The 19,839-nt window shown below is 37.2% G+C and overlaps 1 protein-coding gene across 1 annotated transcript in view; it reads left to right on the top strand.

Annotated features, from left to right (window-relative positions):
- Positions 1–19,839, top strand: part of LOC127421912 (LHFPL tetraspan subfamily member 6 protein-like) — a 121,562-nt gene that overhangs the window by 96,818 nt on the left and 4,905 nt on the right. Inside the window, exon 3 of the mRNA XM_051665131.1 lies at positions 16,731–16,829. Coding sequence (XP_051521091.1) covers positions 16,731–16,829 — 99 coding nt within the window. The remainder of the gene's footprint in view (positions 1–16,730; positions 16,830–19,839) is intronic.

Raw genomic sequence — 19,839 nt, 5'->3', positions numbered from 1 at the left:
TTTTTGTTCAGAAGTTCATTTGTGCTTTGGCCGTCTCACGGAACGTGCAAATGGTGAGTTCACACTTTTTTTTCCCTCTGTCAGTAATCTGGGAGCAGTTTGTAAGAATAGTGTTGTCTATAAGAACACTGCATAGGATCTCAGACTATCTCAGGATGCATATGCAAATAACCTACAATGACATTGGGACTACAGGTGAGTTGTCATATTTCAGTACAGCCCCAGAAATGGTTCTTGAACAAGTTGACCATTTAGCCTCCATTTGTATGTTGCAAAATTATCATTATGATAACAGTAATAGCCTATGGTGATATGTACTGTATATGTTATATTCTAAAATAACAAAATTAGTTTAATAAGTTAAAATGATATATTGTATATATTTATTTGTTGAATACAAATGGACATAATGCAGCCTTATGGGTTCCTTTGCACTAACTAATCGCCTAGCTCAGACAACGCACTGACTGGTCGATTGGTAGTTTTAAATTGATTGTTTTTTGATAGCAAATTATATATTACAGAGTGAAAACAATTGTCAGTTCAGACAGCTGTTCTTCATTAGACATTTCTTTCTGAGAAAAAGGAGCTAACAAATTTTCTTTTATCTTTTATAGAAGTTTTATATCAAACATCAAATCGCAATACTTACAGAATCGCAATATCACAATAAATATTGTATCGGCTAGAAAATATTATTGTAATATCGAATCGGGAGGTCTGTGGCAATTCCCAGTCCTCAAAACCTTCCTTTTTGTTCAGTATTCTGATCGTGTGGCTTAAATCTTTAATTACCTGTAGGGATGTAAGAGGTAGAGCAGCTTTCAGGCCAGTGAGTGAATGAATGGCACTTAGAGAGATAATCACAGAGCGTGCGCGGGCATTAGCTGCAGGCTCATTATGAGCCATTCAAAGGTGGATATTGAATGCCTCTTTAATGGACGACACTAATGGCAGCCTGTAATGGACTGGTTTTACACTCCCAGTAATCAATGTTTTCTCAAATGCAGACGTCTGATCTTAATAGAAGGTGAGAGTTTGTCGTGGATTTGGGAAATCTCTGCAAAAGCAATTGCAGAGGAAAATTTTGTGTCGACCTAAGACACATGGGTGTATAGAGTAAGCCTGTAATATGAGCCTCTTTTAATCACCCACATCCACCTGTTTGAATGGTAGTATTATATTCAGAATGCCAAATCCTGTGCTGAATTTGCTGTGTTTACATAAAGCGCTTTATCTGTTTTGCTTATTTATTCATAAATATTCTGTATTAATGCATACACGTTTCTGTAAAATTACAAAGACATTCTTGCACAATATCATGTCAGTAGGAATAAATGGATCACTTCAAGAGAAAAATTAACAAGTGCATCAGAAATCTCCCACAACTGCCATCAGGGACAACGGTCTGTGAAATGGAGACCTATAGATTCATAATTCATTCCCATGACAAGGGTGCTTCTGAAAAATTTAAGCACCTCTTGTTGCTTTTCAAAACCTCTCGAAAATAGATGAAATTCATTATTTTAAATTACGGGGGTTTAAAATGCGGTGCTTTTCACCTCAAGCAAATAATTACACGCACATCTGGGACATTGATGTGAGGTGAATCGTCAATCCAATTGCAGGGGTTTTGTTTGTGTCTCTTTTTAAAGTCGAAAACAAACATAAAGAGGTCACAAAGTTTGCTGTTTCAGAAAGACAAGATGCTAAAGAGTAATCTCAAGAATCATAGCCCAGTTTTTGGAGGACAGTTTCGGAGGCTCATGAACAAGAGCTTCTGTGAGCTCTTCCAGATCCCTGTGGTTTCTTGGCACACCAATAAAGATGCTCTTTCCATTTTTGTTAATCTCCACCCACTCCCTGTCCCTCCTCTACCCATCTCACCCATCTTTCAATAACCCACATAGGAAGTATGGAGGATGGGATTAAACTTCAGAAACAGCCCTTAATTAAATGCAATAAAATGAACATAGAAAATTGACGGACTGCATGGGGTAGGCGTGGGCTGTTTCTATAGGTTATTATGATTTTGATTAAGTGTCCTGCTGATGCTACTGCTTGGCGACTTAAAAGTTGACTTGACTTTAAACCCAGCAAAATGTTTTTAATACATTGCATAATATTGTATTTTGGTTGTGTGACGCAATTAAACAACAAACTTTAAAAGCTATTTCTTCAGGCTAAGTCCACATTAATCCAGATACATTTGAAAACGCTCTCCTCCAACACTGCTTTTTTCAAGCATTTTCCAAAAGTTGCTCTTCCATGATTAAACGTATGAAAACTCTTAAATCCCCTTACAGCGCAAGCGAAAAATTGCCGGTCTGAAACGCAATTGTGAAGGAATGCAATGTGAAGGTTGTACAAGGTAACATTTATCTTCACAATGCTATCAAAGTGGATAGCAGGCACAGCAGTGCCACTACAACATGGGCCGCTATCTTGATTGTTTTGGGTTGAATGGATCACATGACTGCGTCACATGACAACAAATACATCATCATTTTAAGATATCTCTGTTTTCTCTGTCCACAGTACATCGTGAAGAAGGTGTTTTCAAATGTATCCACTGGGGAGAAGTATAGGTCTCTGTGGAACAATAATGGGGGTTTCCCAATCTGAGGGCATTTTCAAACCGCGATGGGCATTTCTCAACTATCCAATGAAAGTAAGGAAACACAATGTAGTAATCAGTGGGCGTTTCCAAACCAGGATGGCCGTTTCTCAACTATACAGTAAAAGTAGGGGTTCTCAGTGTAGGCAAATCATGTAAAGCGGCTGAAAAACACCCATCCCGATTTGAAAACGCCCATTGATTGGGAAACACAAGTCGCACTTGGGAGAGTGTTTTCGAAAAGCTCAATTTTCACTGTCAAAACCACCGTCTCAGTGTGGACAGAAGTCCAAAACATAGAGAAAAAGATGCATTTTCAAACTAAAACAAAATAGTGTGGATGTGGCCTCAGTGATTGGACATTTTGTTCATCGATTACTTTCTGTTTCTGTGGCGTTGCGCTAGGTAACCATGCCCACAGTGAAATCTCATTGCTCCAAGATTTCGCACCAAATAACTTTATATTAAATATCGAATAAGTTCTGATTGGCCGTAATTGTGTTAGGTCGTGCACATTTTCACTGTCAATGTGGATAGACAAATTACTGTAAACATGTCACCTAGCACTTGGTTAAAACCATTTTAGTTACATCATCACATCCCTTTTTCCTTGAGGCAATAGCTTCTTGTCTTAAATCTTGAGATGATTAGTTGTGTTCCCGCACCTCCAACTCCTCCGTGGAAAGTATGTACAGGAACACCATCATTATTTATCACACGTTCCCATTTGAATCAATAAGTAATGTGCCTTATTAACATTTCCACGATGGAAGAATATTCCTGACTGAATTCTTCAGCAAATCAAGTGTGCGAACAAAGACAAGAAAATGAGAAGATAAAAGACAGTAGCACCGCTTTGGTCTAATGATCAATAGAAGATGGTTTCTCCATTTCTCCTTGTCATCCTGCAGCAGAGGAATAGAATGCAGTTTTGTTGTTCTGTACTTTGTTTTTCTGTACTCTCTGTTGAATATAATTACATTTATTTGTCTCAAGTGAATGGATAGAGCGCATCGGCATTAACTCTTTTTTGGTCACTCTTCTACTGTGTTTTTTGGAAAACATTTGAGAAGTTTTGTATTTTCTGCTCAGAGTAGAAAGAGGCACTTTTGACTACTCTGAAACTGTTTCATCCATATTAAAACATTTATCACATGTCCTTAAATAAAGATATGATCATGGCTTTGATCAACTTTCAAGTGGATTTTGATGTAATATTGTAATCTTGGCAGTCTGCAGAGGCAGCCTACAACGGATAACTGACAAAGGCAAAGAGAATATGAGGAAATTACATACAAAAAACTAACAAGGTTAACAAGACTAGTAACAAGACACCTGGGACAAATCAACAAGGGAAACAGGAAACAAGGGCAGAACTTCAAAATAAAAGATACAAAAGAACCTTGCTTCCTCTACTGGATGCTAGAGAACATCCCATATATAACAAATATGTTTGGTGTGGATTTTCGATGTTGTGCGATGGTAATGACCTGTGACATTAATGACATCTTTCACTTATTGTAGAGGGTTGGATAAGCTTGGACTTGATAATACAGTTAGCTAGCTATATATGAACTCTTAATTTAGAAAAAAGAGAAAGATATAGATTTTTTTTTATGTAAAATTCTCTAATAATAACCTATTTAGTAATGACACCCAATTAAGACATTCTCAGATAATAGTAAAAAATAAATAAATAAATAAATTGTCAAATTAATTACATTTCTGATCTACAAACTTCCCTGTCAATTCAAGATGTAGACAGGTGCTGCTGGGGTGGAGGAGGGTTTCCGAGAAAAGATCTTGTAGTGCGCTGTGGTGAAACAAGCTTACCTGCAAACAATTTAAACTTTAGACAAAGAGTGAGTACGTAAGTTGAGTGGCTAACAGATTACATGACAAAGGACCTATCAGCTTGTGACATGTAAAGTTTCATGACTGACTGGATTATTTTTGTGAAACTGAAAAGTCTGGGCAGGGGACAAGTCCAAAATAAAGAAAATATAAAATTTCAACACTCTTAAAAATAAGTATGTGAGTAAAGAAAAATAAGTGAGCAATTAATGAGACACAAAAAAGTTTAAAGATATTTTATATAAATAGAATTATATGTTAAAGCTATATCCTAGGGGACAGAAAGAACCCCTAAATTAATAATCCAAAATGCCCTCAACTACAAGAAGAAAAGATAACAGAAATGCAGTTTAATGACTGATATTTGGTGGTATATGTCTCTTGGTGGTAAAATGAGGACAGTCTCCACTTTATGATTAATGAAGACGAAAAAACTGCCTCATCCTTCTTTCCTTTAATTTTTTAGGGCGGAAGAGGCTGTACCCCTTTTGTTTTTAATTCTCATTGCTGTGGGGCATTTCAAGCTGATACACGCCTTTTTATCTCTTGACATTACTGACGACTTGAAAGAGAATTCATGATTTCATTTAATATTCAGCAGGAATACATTAGCGTCACAACAGGGCTGGACTGCTGGCAAACACATTCTTGTCTCTGCTGCAGCGAGCAACAGAAGATTATATAAACGCAAGCTTCCCAAAGACAGATTTCAGAGGCATTGAAAGTTTTGAGGGACTTAAACGGGAAGACTAGAAGCTGTTTGGCTGCATCTTCAGCATTTGGTCTTTTCGATGATTTGGCATGGTGGATACTTATATAAAGAACTAGATTTTTCTAGTCTGAAGAAAATGTGACTTAAATATTCTGTTAATGCATAGGAGCGCATTACATTTGAGCATGCTTAGTACCTTATATAACTAGCAGTTGTTTGGGTACGACTGGTTATGTAAATGAATTGAATGTGTATTTATATTTTATATTTGTACATTTACTGAAAAAAACGTGACATGAGTTGTGCTTGTTCATGCAAAACTTGCTTCCATGATGCTGTGGTTGTTATGCAGATGCTAAGGTGTTCTGAGTAGTGTTTAGCATATTGTTAGGGCATTGCTAGGTGGTTGCAAGGGTGTTCTGGGTAGTTGCTACGTGGTCGCTTACTGGCCGAAGTCAAAAAGATACCACCCTCAAATCTCCATGACATTCTGGTCCCGAAAAGAGTGTGTTGCCCCTGGATATGGCTTGATTCCCTCCTTCACTGTAATTCTTTGAGTTTTTTTCGCCTGTTTTATCATTTTCCAGGCTAAAAATCTAATCACTTAAAATAGTTGTATCATACCTCTCAACAAGCCGCACAATTTGAGGTATGATTCATGGCCATAGGGATGAGATAGACACCCAAGTTTATATGTAATTTCCAAGTATTTAATTGCTGCGCCACTAGCACCACCAAACGGATTTGCAAAAATAAACGTTGCTTTCTGAATACGCCCCCCATCTGCCTTTGGTCAAACAAAGAAATAGTCTAGTCCCCAACTCACATCATTGGTTGAATAACGCTGTTGGTGGGTGTCTAAGCGGGTCATTACAACAAAGGGAGCAATTTTCATTGCACCACAGAAACTCAGTGATTACAGTTTTTGAGAAAATTAACTTATGAATGGCTTACTAGTTGTCTCTGCCTTAGCAAACACCATTAATACTTTTCACTGATTTAGAGTAAAAAGGCCAGCATTCAAGTCTACATCTAGGCATTACGAGCCATACTGTATGTAGCTCTTCTTGACATTAAATCTGTACTTCAAAAGAAGCGATTTGTTATCTTAGCAACTGAGATGCACAATCAGTAGCGGTTCTAGCTTGTATGGCGCCCTGGGCGAAACCCGCTTCAACATGCCCCCAAAGTTGTGGACCGGGGTGGGGGGTCTGTGTGGGTGCATCGTGCCCCCCCCCCCCCGCGCAAGATGCCGCCCTGGGCAACTGCCCATGTTGCCCATGCCTAAATCCGCCACTGTGCACAATTATGCATTTTTTGAGGGCTTGAAAGAGTTGAATTTAGAGCATGCCCTGAAAAAACATTACCATTAATGAGACGCATTTATAATTCACGCCAGCAAATGTAAATCTGCACATTGTGATGATATCTTAATGTAAATCATTTAGAGGACTTTTATGATTGCCTCTCTTTTAGTCCTGATTTATATCTCATTGTCCGTTTTAAAAATGAGCAGAAAGGAGAATTTGATTATCTGTGTGATTGCGTGTGTTTAATGGGCATTCGATTCCATGGGTTCCTTTTCCATTTTAAAAAGGTGATTTTAGGAGAATATCTCAGCTCTGTATGTCCTTACAATGCAAGTGAATTATGGCCAGAACTTTGAAGCTCCAAAAATCACATAACGGCTGTGAAAGATCTAAGTTTGTGGGCAAGGGAGGAATCAGAAGACAGCGAACGGTTGAGGTGAGTATTTATTTCCTCACAATCAGGTCACACAGAAAAATGGCTCTCAATGGCCAACTCATACAGGGCTCATGGAACTATTAAATGCAGTCTCTGTATATCGCTGCCAGTCCTTCAGACATCAGTTCCTTTGCCACTCTCTCTCCCACTCCGACGCTCTGGTGTGCCTTATCAGGTCTCCCTCTGCCATCACTATAATGAGAGACAGGTTTTAGAGTAATTACAGCCCAGGTGACGAGCCTCACCGCTTTCCCTCTCCCGCAGACAGACATATGACCACGCCCCCATGCCACAATGGCGAATAAAAGTAATCTATGCAATTCCAGTGGTTTAATCTATGTCTTTAGAAGTATCTATATTTAATTCTTTTTTTACTATAAATCTCCACTTTCACTTTTTGAAAAAGAGTTTTCACTATGGGTTTGCTAAGGTGTTCTGAGTGGTTTTTAGCGCATTGCTAAGCATGTGCTTAGGTGTTCCGAGTATTTTTTAGTGAGTTGCTATGCATGTGTTAAGGTGATCTGAGTGTTTTTTAGCACATTGCTAAGCATGTGCTAAGGTGTTCTGAGTGGTTTTTAGCACGGTGCTATGCATGTGCTAAGGTGTTTTGAGTGTTTTTTAGCGCATTACTATGCATGTGCTGAGGTGTTCTGAGTGGTGTAGGAACAGTATGTGTGTTAGGAATTAAATTAATCTGTCCGTATTCTATGTCATTATTATGTAGGGAAATTTATAATGGAATTAGTCGTGTTCGACAACCATTATAAGAAAGATAAATGACAAATAATGAGATTATTCACACACACACATACATACACATACACATATACATACATATACACATACATATACACACACATATATACATATATACATATATATATATACACACATACATACTTATACATACATATACACATATATACACATATACACATATTTGAATATATATACATACATATACATGCATGCCTACAAACATACACACATACACATATGTAGTGCAAATCTAAATACAAATCGGTTATGTACAGTGCAAGGGAATGTAATGGCAGAAGAGGTAGGATGTGTTGGATAATATAAAAAGACTAAGCTGTGTATTGCACATTAATTATTGCTCAAAGGGGCAGTTTTAACTGTTCATGAGATGGATAGCCTGGGGGAAAAAACTGTTCCTGTGCCTGACAGTTCTGGTGCTCAGAGCTCTGAAGCGTCGGCCAGAAGGCAACAGTTCAAAAAGGTAGTGGGCAGGGTGAGTGGGGTCCAGAGTGATTTTTCCAGCCTTTTTCCTCACTCTGGAAGTGTATAGTTCTTGAAGGGGGGGCAGGGGGCAACCAATAATCCTCTCAGCAGTCTAAACTGTCCTTTGTAGTCTTCTGATGTCTGATTTCATAGCTGAAAAACCAGACAGTTATTGAAGTGCAGAGGACAGACTCAATGACTGCTGAGTAGAACTGTATCAGCAGCGCCTGTGGCAGGTTGAACTTCCTCAACTGGCGAAGGAAGTTCAACCTATGCTGGGCCTTTTTCGCAATGGAGTCAGTGTTGGGGTGTTCCTCCTAAAGTCCACAATCATTTCCACCGTTTTGAGCGTGTTCAGCTCCAGGTTGTTTCGACTGCACCAGACAGCCAGCTGTTTAACCTCCCTTCTGTATGCAGACTCATCATCATCTCGGATGAGGCTGATGACAGTGGTGTCGTCTGCAAACTTCAGGAGCTTGACAGAGGGGTCCTATCACACACATATGAGCTTTAAAGCAAGATCTTTTAAAATCATGGGAAGAGATTATTTATCAAAGCATACCACAGTCAAATTATCTTTGAATACATACAAGACTTTATTGCTAATCTAAACATAAAAACTAATCTAACACATAAACTCAGCAAAAAAGAAACGTCCCTTTTTCAGGACACTGTATTTTAAAGATAATTTTGTAAAACTCCAAATAACTATTGTTATTAACATAATATATATATATATATATATATATATATATATATATATATATATATATATATATGTAATATTGCTTTTTTATATATACCTGTATTATCTTTACATATAACAATTTGAGTGATATTTTGAGTGATATAAATTTCTAAATATTTGGTTTGTTCCCCTTTTGCTTTAATGACAGCATGGACTCAAGCTGCCAAATTTGTTTAAATGTCACAAATTTGCTAATTTGAGGAGTGAATAAGAAATAGTGCATACATTTAAATATTTCTTGTTTATTATGTCATAATATGTCTTCATTCAATATTTCCTAAAATCCTAAAACGTTCTGTTTAGTTCCGGGTTTAAATTAGATTTGTAATCCAACATTTTCAATGTTGTTTCTGACTGTGTGTAAATAAAGGACAAAAAATACACTTGTTTTTTTGAATGACCAGGTATTACTGACTCAATCTGTATAAGGACGTCTCTTTCTATGCTCAGACTCTGTGTACAATATAAGCGTATAGATTAATTCCTCTCCAATATCCCAGCCCAGCTCAGTAAATCCACTCGGTGTGATGGGGTTTAATTGATGCACCTCAAAGTGTCTATCCCTGCTCTCTCCAGCCCCGCTAAAACTGATAGGCAAGCGAGGGGCAAATTGGAATGGATTAGGTTAATGAGATACAAAAGCTCCTTCTCTGAGGACTTGTGGGCTGGTATCTATCTGCAGACAGAGCTGCCAGAGTCAGGGGTTGCTCTGTGTCAAGACCCTGACTCACAGAAATCCAGAGGAGCAGCGATATCTTCCTGCGACACCACAGGACCCGGACTCGCCCCGCAAGTTCCCTTAGGGATTTAACTTAGTTTTATTGCTGCAATATTTTAGGCTAATCTTTTGTCACTAAGAAGCTTTACTTAGGTGACTGACCTCAATTTTAGATTGATGGAGTTTTCTGGCCCATGTTAGACATTTAGTTGTGGATTTTTTTGATGGTTTCCATGCAAAGGCAAAGCAAAATGCCTTTTATGTTATTAAAGACACTTGTGAAAGAATGGATTGTTGACAATGGAGTCTCTATTCAGTATAAACCTTTTATTTACACAATAGTATGAATTGTGAGTTGTTAAAAAGTGCTCTGTTTGGCTATTAGCGCGTTGCTATGCGTTTGCTAAGGTGCTCTGATTGGTTTTTAGTGCATTGTTATGCATTTGCTAAGGTGCTCTGACCGGTTTCAAAGTATGAATTGTGAGTTGTTAAAAAGTGCTCTGTTTGGCTATTAGCGCATTGCTATGCGTTTGCTAAGGTGCTCTGATTGGTTTTTAGTGCATTGTTATGCATTTGCTAAGGTGCTCTGACCGGTTTCAAAGTCCCTTTCAATACAAGTCAGTCAACTCAGCTGCCTTCTTGGGAACTCTTCAGCTAAAGCCACATAAAAGCACAGCTCTATAACCATTAAAGGTTGGGAAAGGAGTAGGCGGGAACCGGCTGAACAGTAAACATAAACTTTAATGATATAAATGAACTTAAAACAACATAAAACATAAGGACACAGACACACATGCAACGCGGCCACGTGCATCTCTCGACCAGGCGTCTCCAGCTTCCCCTTATCTCGCTCTCCCGCTGTTAAACTAATTTAGCACCGGCCAAGCTCCATCACGGCCCGGCCACGCCCTCCTCCTCGTCACACTCCTCCCTCATCCGATTCAGGTTTGGGCGGAGACACACAGAGAGAGAGAGAGAGAGGAGAGAGAGAGAAATTGCTCGCCGGCTCCCAGACGCGCTGTCGCCCGGTCCTCAACCGCTCCTCCGCCCTCTGGCAGACGCCAGCTTGCTCCTTCCTTGGCGGATGGCAGCGAGTCCTCCGGCCCCTGGCAGATGGAATGGCTCCTCCCATTCTCGGTAGACAGCCGCGGTTCCTCCGGCTCTCAGTGGCCGGCAGCGACCCCTCCGTCCCCAGGCAGACGCTCTCCTCCTCATCACAAGCTCCTATCTACTTGAATGGAGAAAGACAGAAATATCCAAAATGGTTTTAAGATTACGCACAATGTTATCATAAATTGTGCTTTTAGCTCAGATCACGGTAAAAAAAACACACAAAAAAAGCAGTATTTTTCAGGCTGGTCCTGCTAATGCGCATGCGGATTCTCAAAGTTGATTGAAAGGCAATGTCTGTGTCAAAAAGGTGATTGGCTCTTTTATCTGTAAGGCGGGACTTCTTTTTCTACATCCGCTATATTAGGTGTTTAAATTTCTACCATTCACTTAAATACAAGTGCTCTGTCTCGGGCTAAATACTCTCTGGTGGATTTTAGCGCAGAACGGTGTTCTGAGTGGTTTAACCCTCCTATTGCGTTCGGGTCATTTTTAACCCAGAAGAGGTAGATAATAATTTTTTACATACAACATAATTTTTTGTACGGGAACCAAACTTTGTCAAAACTATCAAAATACACATAATAAATTGTTTTCAGATTTTTTTAATAAAGTGATTGAAGAGATATTGAAGAGTAAATAAAACTGTTGAAGAGATATTGAAGAGTTTTTTTTTTTTACACCTTTTGCTTTTGCGGGTCAGTTTTGACCCGGGCATCAAAGTGGCTTTACACATGATATTATGTATGATTTTTTGTACATCTATGAATTAGATTTTAACTTCTAAACACTTTACTTACATTTCGCCTCTTTCCCATACTCTCTCACACACTTTTTTTTCTCTCATTGGGACTGCATCTTGTTTACAAGCATGCACTTACACATACACATACGTACAGTCACACAGACACACACACAGACATGACAGACGTAACAAACATAACAAATAAACTAAATCAAAGGTACTACTGTCTAAAGGAAATGTGGCGAGAGCAAAAGTTCATGCACACATTAGTCTAAATAGGGCTTGAAAGAGGAAATCGTCCACATTTTACTCTTCAGCCATCTGATGCCGAACCAGCTTACAGCATTCTCACGCATCAACATTCGGCTGTTCATGCAAGTAAAAAGAATAGATTTTGCTAATAAAAAAAACATAGTAAAGAAGTATTAATGTTGTATACTTGAGTTTTACAGTTGTTTGATGAAGTTTAGTTGAAAGAGAATATGTTGGTTTCCAGGCTTGGGGAGTAATGGAATACTTGTAACAGCGTTACGTAATCAGGATACAAAAAATATGTAAATGTAATCCGTTACAGTTACATAAAAACCCAATGTATTCAGATGAGTTACATTTGGTAAAAATTGGGATGACTAGCAGGATTAAACAAATGTATTTATAAAAATAAAAAAAAAGATCCTCCAGACATAAAATTATAAAGACCGCTGCTTGCTTTATAGTGGTACAGATATGATCAGATGCCTGCTGGAGAGCTCGTCTGGTTCTCTCGTGACTGACGTGAATCTGGCGCCACTTACTGTCACATGTGTAAATAACACCTGTCTGACATCAACACGGTGTCTTCAGGCAAATGAGGTGGAAATTCCAACATACTTGTCACTTCAGTGGAGAAAAGGGAAACAACATTACAGTTCAGTTCAATTTATACCTTCCAGCTGTGAAGATGCAGTGTTTTTCCAAAGTCCTGATACAAAATTTAAAGAAGCATTTTAAGGTAAGACCCATACGAAAATCATGTTAGCTAGGATAGATCCAATTAGTCATGTTCCCTAATTTTGCTTGTTCAGACCTAATCCATTGGTTGTTTTCATGGGAGCAGGAATAGAAGCGGAGAAACGACCACTCCCCCCGGCAAACGGACGCATTCCAGTACACGTGACACCTACTGTCGAAACTTTAGTGTGACTTCTCATTTCCATCTTAACTTCAGATGAAACTCTAAAATTGTTCTCTGAAATGCGTCCATGTTGTATTGACAACTGTAATTGGGACAGATTGTACACATGAATACCAAATTAATTGAAAATGTCATTAAGTTCTTAGGGGAAAAGTGCAATGGATAATTTATCTGATGTTGATACTTATTATAAATGTATCGTTAAGAAGTTCAAATGTATGGGTGAGGGAGAAATACTGGCAAATGTAACATTTGAAAACTCGTAGAAAGTAGGATTAAGTAAATCAAGACACACTAAAAAGGTGACAGGCACTGGAGGCATTAATAATAATGATGATGATGATGATTATGAAGATAGCCTGTGATCTACCTATTGCAGTTGGAAGTGAATGAATGGTCAGTGCCAATTAGTCTACATGCTAACTGCAATACATGACAGAATTCAACATTTAGTGTTTTTGAATCTGAAGTATATACTGTCAGATTATGTTTAATGTTAACCAAGGCATAATTCAGTGCTTCTGTTCTAACTGTATTTGTCTGATGAGAAAATAAACTATTTTCTGTAACAGATCACCTGATTTGGTTAAAGTTTTTCTACATTTGAACATATTCTGTTTTCCTATTAAGGAGGCAGTGTATATATAATATATTATATATATATAATAATAGCTACATCACTCATAACATTATTCAAACATGGTTTGTTTGCATTCAGAAGGCAATATTAAAAGTCTTTGAGAAAATAAAGCTTTTCTCTTGACTTTATTCACATATCAAAATCACAATCACGATTATTTTGGTCAATATTGAGATCATGATTATTTAACACGATTACTCGTTGACTTTGGAAGTATCATGCTTTTATTGAATTTTTTAAAAACTTGTCTTTTTAACAGTAGATTTCCTTGAACTTGAAATGTAAACTGCACTGCGTAGGGGAGGAGGCTATTGTCATATGACAATTATTTTATGTCACGTATGGTAGTCAAATAAAGGAAAGCCTCCACTGTCATCATTTACAGTAGGTATGCTCACACTTCTATGGAATGAGATCTACATTCTCATAATGTTATTGCAGCAAGATCTACCATGTACAATAAAGGCTATACATTATCACAATACCACAATTTCAGGAGTCTGTAGTGAAATTTGATGATTCTCAATACCAGCTTCAAAACCACAACAAATAATAACACTATCTAATATGTTAATTATGGAAGAATGGTTTCAAGTTCTTAAGTAATTATTCAAGACTAGTAAATAGTCAGTAATAAAATAACAATAAAAACAGCAGTGAATAGAAATAGATTAAAAATAATAGAACAGAAAACAGCTTTAAAAGTTTTTAACAGCAGTAGGCTGTCAAGTATTCAAGTAAACTTTCAGAATGAAATGCAACATAAAACTACTACTGGTCTTCACTGTATGATTATAATACATGCATACTTTTTAAAGTTACTAAAGTTACCCAGTCAAGGGCAGCGAGTGTTTTCTCGTTTTCTTGTTATGGTTGTTTGATTATTATAATGACGCACTAGACAGCAGCAGGTCTATTAGCTTACATTTATACTTACAAGTCCAACATTTTAATACAAAAACTGCTTTTTTATCCACTGTTTATGTTCACTTTAGACATAACTCATTGTGTTTACATGAATACCTCACCAAGACGGGCATTTTGGTGAAATTTTGAAATATATTCAGGTGCGCATTAGCACGAGCATTTTCGGAACACACGCGCATGTTCAGCACACACACATACGCCGCCTGTCAATCAAACAGGGCGCAGCTGTTACTAGATCGCTAGTGAATTAAAAAATTAAGTGCTATGGATTACTTTCAACAGCAGAATAAGAATATTAACTTTCTAAAAAGTGACACAGGCCTAGGCTATCACAAATATAGCCAGTATTTTTTCGTTATTGACATTTTAATCAGGCTACTTGTCCGGTCGGGCAAGTCAAATTCTCTTTCACTTGCCCCTTCAAGAATCCACTTGTCCCGGACAAGCGTTAATGTTGATCCTTGATTAAATATTGTATTCAACATTCTCGGATAATTATTTTGGAAAACAAGCCAAAAAAGACTAATCAAAAATGTATTTTGTTCCAGTGTATAATGGGCCAAGACTACACTCTCTCACCTTTATGTTTACTTCGATCCATCTTTAACTCACAAAAAACTTTCTATTCTTAATAGAGCTGCGTATCGCCTATTTTCTTCATGATAAGATACACACAGTTAACGTGACACATATATTATGATTCACTACGTTATAATCTAGCTGCAGCAAACGCACACGAGTGACGAACGTCTCCACGCCAGAGTGTGCATCAGCCGTGAGAAGATTCAATCTCTTCCCCGTTCACTTCACGCAACTCAGGCACGGCGCTGACCGCACAGAGAAATGCCAGTTTCAGAGTTTATTTTCATAACCCGCTTCCTTATTAATTGAACTTTAATAAAGGATGCATTAAAGATATAACGCTGGGGTGTTTCATTGCAAAATGGAATGCGGCACAATAATCGTTTTATCTCGATTATCTTGTGTTCATAATCGTTGGAAGCCAAAATCGTAATTGAAAATAAAATTAGATTAATTGCCCAGCTCTATTTCTAGGTAAACAAAAAGTAACTAAAAGTAATCTGATTACATTAGTTTATTATTGTGGTAACTGTATTAAGTTACTAATTACATTTTTACTAAGTAATGTGTATTTGTAACGATTGCATTTTAAAAGTAACCTTCCCAACCCTGTTGGTTTCATAACTTTTGACCACCAAGTTGTATTGAACAGTTATGAGTAAAATTACAAGTAATTCTCACATTAGATGTTTTGTTTTTTTTCACCCACTTTGGAATGCCCAATTCCCAATGTGCTTTTAAGTCCTCGTGGTCACGTAGTGATTTGCCTCAGTCCAGATGGTGGAGGATGAATCCCAGTTGCCTCCGCATCTGAGACCATCAACCCGCGCATCTTATCACGTGGCTTGTTGAGTGCGTTGCCATGGAGACATAGCACGTGTGGAGGCTTCACACCATCCACCGTGGCATCCGCGCTCAACTCACCGCATGCCCCACTGAGAACAAGCCACATTATAACGACCATGAGGAGGTTACCCCATGTGACTCTACCCTCCCTAGCAACTGGGCCAATTTGGTTGCTTAGGAGACTTGGCTGGAGTCACTCAACATGCCCTGGGATTCGAACTAGCGAACTAGCAAACTCCAGGGGTGGTAGCCAGCGTCTTTTACCACTGAGCTACCCAGGCCCCCCTCTCACATAAAAGTTGCCTTAACATGTATCACACAGGTTTTGCTGTAGTTAATGTGTATTTTGTAATGTCAAAGAATTTCTAAATTGTATTATTTCTAAAAAATGGTATATTAATTAATAACTTTTATATTTGTCAGTTAATATGCTAAAAATATAAATCTTTTTACATGTATGAACAGTTAAGAACCTATTAATGACTTACAATATAGTTTTAGATGAAAACCATCAGGTTATAAATGATTTATAAGCTTGAATTTTACCGGGTCAAAATTGACCCCCGAATGCAAAAGGTGTATGCAGATTCTGAACACAATATGAGGGTTAAGCACACCCCTTTTTTATTATTATTATATGTATGATAATGTTTTATTATGAATAACAACTGCACTTTACGTGTTGCTACTATGACAAAGAACTTTCCCCCGTGGGAATTAATAAAGTATTTCAATCAATCATCATTGTTATGTACTTGGATGTTTTGCCCCAAGTTTCTATGATATTCTTGCCCTTAGATATATGGATTTTGTCGATGTTTTCGCTAATTTTACAGTATACCAGGTACAAAAGTTGTATCACTTAGAAAGGTAATAGCACACATCTCCTGAGCAAGCTGTATGAATTGAGGTATCATCATGTTTGGAACACAAACAGTGCAGGACGAGTTACACGACAAGTGTTAGGAGTTTTCTTAAATCCCTAACCACAAGTATGAGCAATGGCAGTAGCCTGGTTTATATGGTCCTGAGTGATGATGTCTCATTCTCTCTCTCTCTGTTTCTCCAGGTCTGCTCATTGGTTCAGGATGTGCTCTGTATCCTCTCGGCTGGGACAGTGAGGAGGTCCGACAGACATGCAACAACAGCTCAGACCAGTTTGAACTCGGTATGTCTTCACATCACTGTCACTCAATCTTCAGACATCTACTACTATCAACAACTGACAAAGTTATTTGAAAAGACAAGTAACATTATGTCAAATCTTTTCAAATCTGCCACCAGAACTACACTGTGAACAACAGCACTCCTAAACTTCCCAAACAAATAATCTTGTCCCACATCATAAAGGCAACCATTTGTGTCTTGTTCTGTTGCTCTTTGAGTTTTTATAACTAATACAACAAGAGTGCAGAGCTATCTGGGCCAGTTGTAAAGAGATGGGCCATCGATCAAAACATTTGCATTTTGGTCTTTGGTGGTTGCTTTGATGCTTTCTGAATGTTTGCTTAGTACTACAGAGAATCACCCCAGATTATCTTGGATTACATGTATTTCTTTATACTGTATTTCTATTATACTGTACTGTGTAACAACAAAAAAGAGATGTTTTAATGGATGTCGTGATCTGTCTTTTCAATACTTTGGCAGTGGAAAGTGACTCACTTTAAAAGGATCCAAAAGTGTCATAAAAGTGTGACTAGTGTGTTATAATCCAAGTAGGGCTGTCGATTTTAATATGTTAATTTAGTGTGATTGAATTATATTTAAAAATATCACTTTAACTCAAATTAACACAAATAATCATGCCTCGGACCTGTACATAATTTCCGTGATACAGAATTTTCTTACTATCTGAGCAATTCAAGCTTGATGTACCACCTTGATGCAGTAGGGGGCAATCAGTGCACCAGCTGTACAGGCAACTTGCCTCGTCAAACCATCGAGCAGACAGTGTTAATCTCGTCAACGAAATCACTGACGAAAACGTTAGTTGACGAAGAGTTTTTTGATTTCGTCAACGATAACAAAGACGAGACAAAAAAGGTGCATTATGATGATAATTAAACGATTTTATTAAAGCACACTATTGACGAAAATATGACGAGATAAAAATTATACTGCAAGATATTAACAGTGCAAGATCTAAAAAGAAGAAACATTTAGATAATCTGTAGAGTATATAGCAGAAGATATTAGATATGGATTCATCTAATCCAATCATCCAGTATGTTGGGGATTTCTCTGATTGAGCTGCGTGAGTTGAACATGCTAACAGCGGCAAAATGAACCGCTTGGGGTAAAAACCTCATTCAAAGGCATCCTATGTGTACATAATTTTATTCACTATATCCACAACATGTATGTAATATAACAACTTACATCTGCACAGTGAAGCGAATGAACAGGTGAACTTGATCTTAGAATATGCGTAATTTGCGTTGAGTAACTTGCATTGTGAATACGCTGTTTCCGTAAGAAATGCTACACGCAATGTAATATCCTTTCATGGAAAATTAAATAAGTCTCTAAAGCGTAGGCTAACTTCTAAAAAGTAGCTAATACTTCAGTCCATTCATTATTATTTCAGGAGCTCGGGTTTTTCACAACAAGGACAGTATGTATATTTATATGTTTATATTTACGTTTACATTAGAAAATGTTTATACTTTTTTTTTTATGTTTGAATATTTGATTTAAGTTTGGTCTGTTACGGTTTGACAAAAACATATTGTCCATCATCAGCTAAAAGATATTATTTTCGTTGACCAAAATTATGTCATTTTCATCAGAGTAAAACTGACTAAAATTAATGAACATGATATGACTAATTTAAAAGGACATTTTCGTCAAAAGACTAAAACAAAAAACTGTGAAAAAATGAACACTGCTTCCAAACGCGCATTTGCGCGCAAAGACAGCTGGACCCAGCTGGGATATCGAGATGCTTTTTTTATTTTTCAAAGTTTCAAACTACATTAAACTTTGTCCTTATAGCACAGCACTTATGACTAGATGCGCTGAAAACTAGTGAGACACAACCACAGTTAGATGCTCCAAAAGCGTCTGTCGAATGCACGAGTACATAAACCAACAATTAAAAATAGAGCAGGGGGATGTAGGCCAATAATAGGGTTATATTTAATGGTATGGTAATAAAACAAACTATATTTTAACATTTAAAGACACTTTTTGTATTGTCTAAATTATTTACTCGTCTGTTGCCACAATTAGGGCTGGGCGTTGTGGCTAAAAAAATCATATCTCAATATTTTTCAGCCTATTGATGAAATTCGATATACAGTTTATCTCGAAAATTATGTATTTGTTCTGAAATGGCTCAAAAGTGAGTTTTTTTGTTATTTTTTTTTTTATCAGAGGAACCATCATTTTATCCAAGTATATTCAATATTTCAAAGGCATTGAAGAAATAATCAATTTAAGAATAATAAAGGCATGTTTCCCCACTGTTTTTCACTAAATGTACACAAGGGAGAATGAGATTTAATCAATTTTATTGATATGCAGTTTTAATTGATATTTTATATACAATGATACATCATAGCTTAATAAAAAGCATTGTTTGCCTTCATATATTTCTTGTGAATAAACAAGGTGTACAAAGACTGCTTCTTTTTTGGAACACAGTTGAATATTGCATAATACTAAATTATTACTAAATTATTATCAAGTTTATAATAATAATATAATACTGAATTATCATTATTATTTTAAGGATGATATTTTGTTATATACATAAAAGTAATATATTTCTCTCCTATTTACTTCTCCTTCACCTGGAGCTTTTATTTTGACACTGATAGTGCAGTGTATAGTTTAAAATGTTCCACATCTCCTCTTTTTCTATTGTACTATGCTGCGTTTTTAGATTTGTATAATAACTACAAATTATTAGTAATGCTTGGAATTGTGCAAATGCTTGAACCCGCAGTACTTTGATTTCTCAATGTGTGTGAACTACTGTAAAAGTGCTTAAAACACGAGCCCATAAGCTCCGCACGTGCAAAGAACAGCGCGTCACCCGATTATTCTGAAGTGCACACAGGCCATGTTTATCTGTCTTTAATCATAGCCTTTTGCAGTTTAATAATCACATACAGGCAGGGTTGGTAGAGTTACTTTTGAAATGTATTCCACTACAGATTACAGAATTCATG

The sequence above is a fragment of the Myxocyprinus asiaticus genome, chromosome 31 (assembly GCF_019703515.2).
Source record: "Myxocyprinus asiaticus isolate MX2 ecotype Aquarium Trade chromosome 31, UBuf_Myxa_2, whole genome shotgun sequence".
NCBI classification, from domain to species: domain Eukaryota; kingdom Metazoa; phylum Chordata; class Actinopteri; order Cypriniformes; family Catostomidae; genus Myxocyprinus; species Myxocyprinus asiaticus.
Note: the sequence above shows the minus strand (reverse complement) of the source record. Positions and strands in the feature narration are given on the sequence as shown.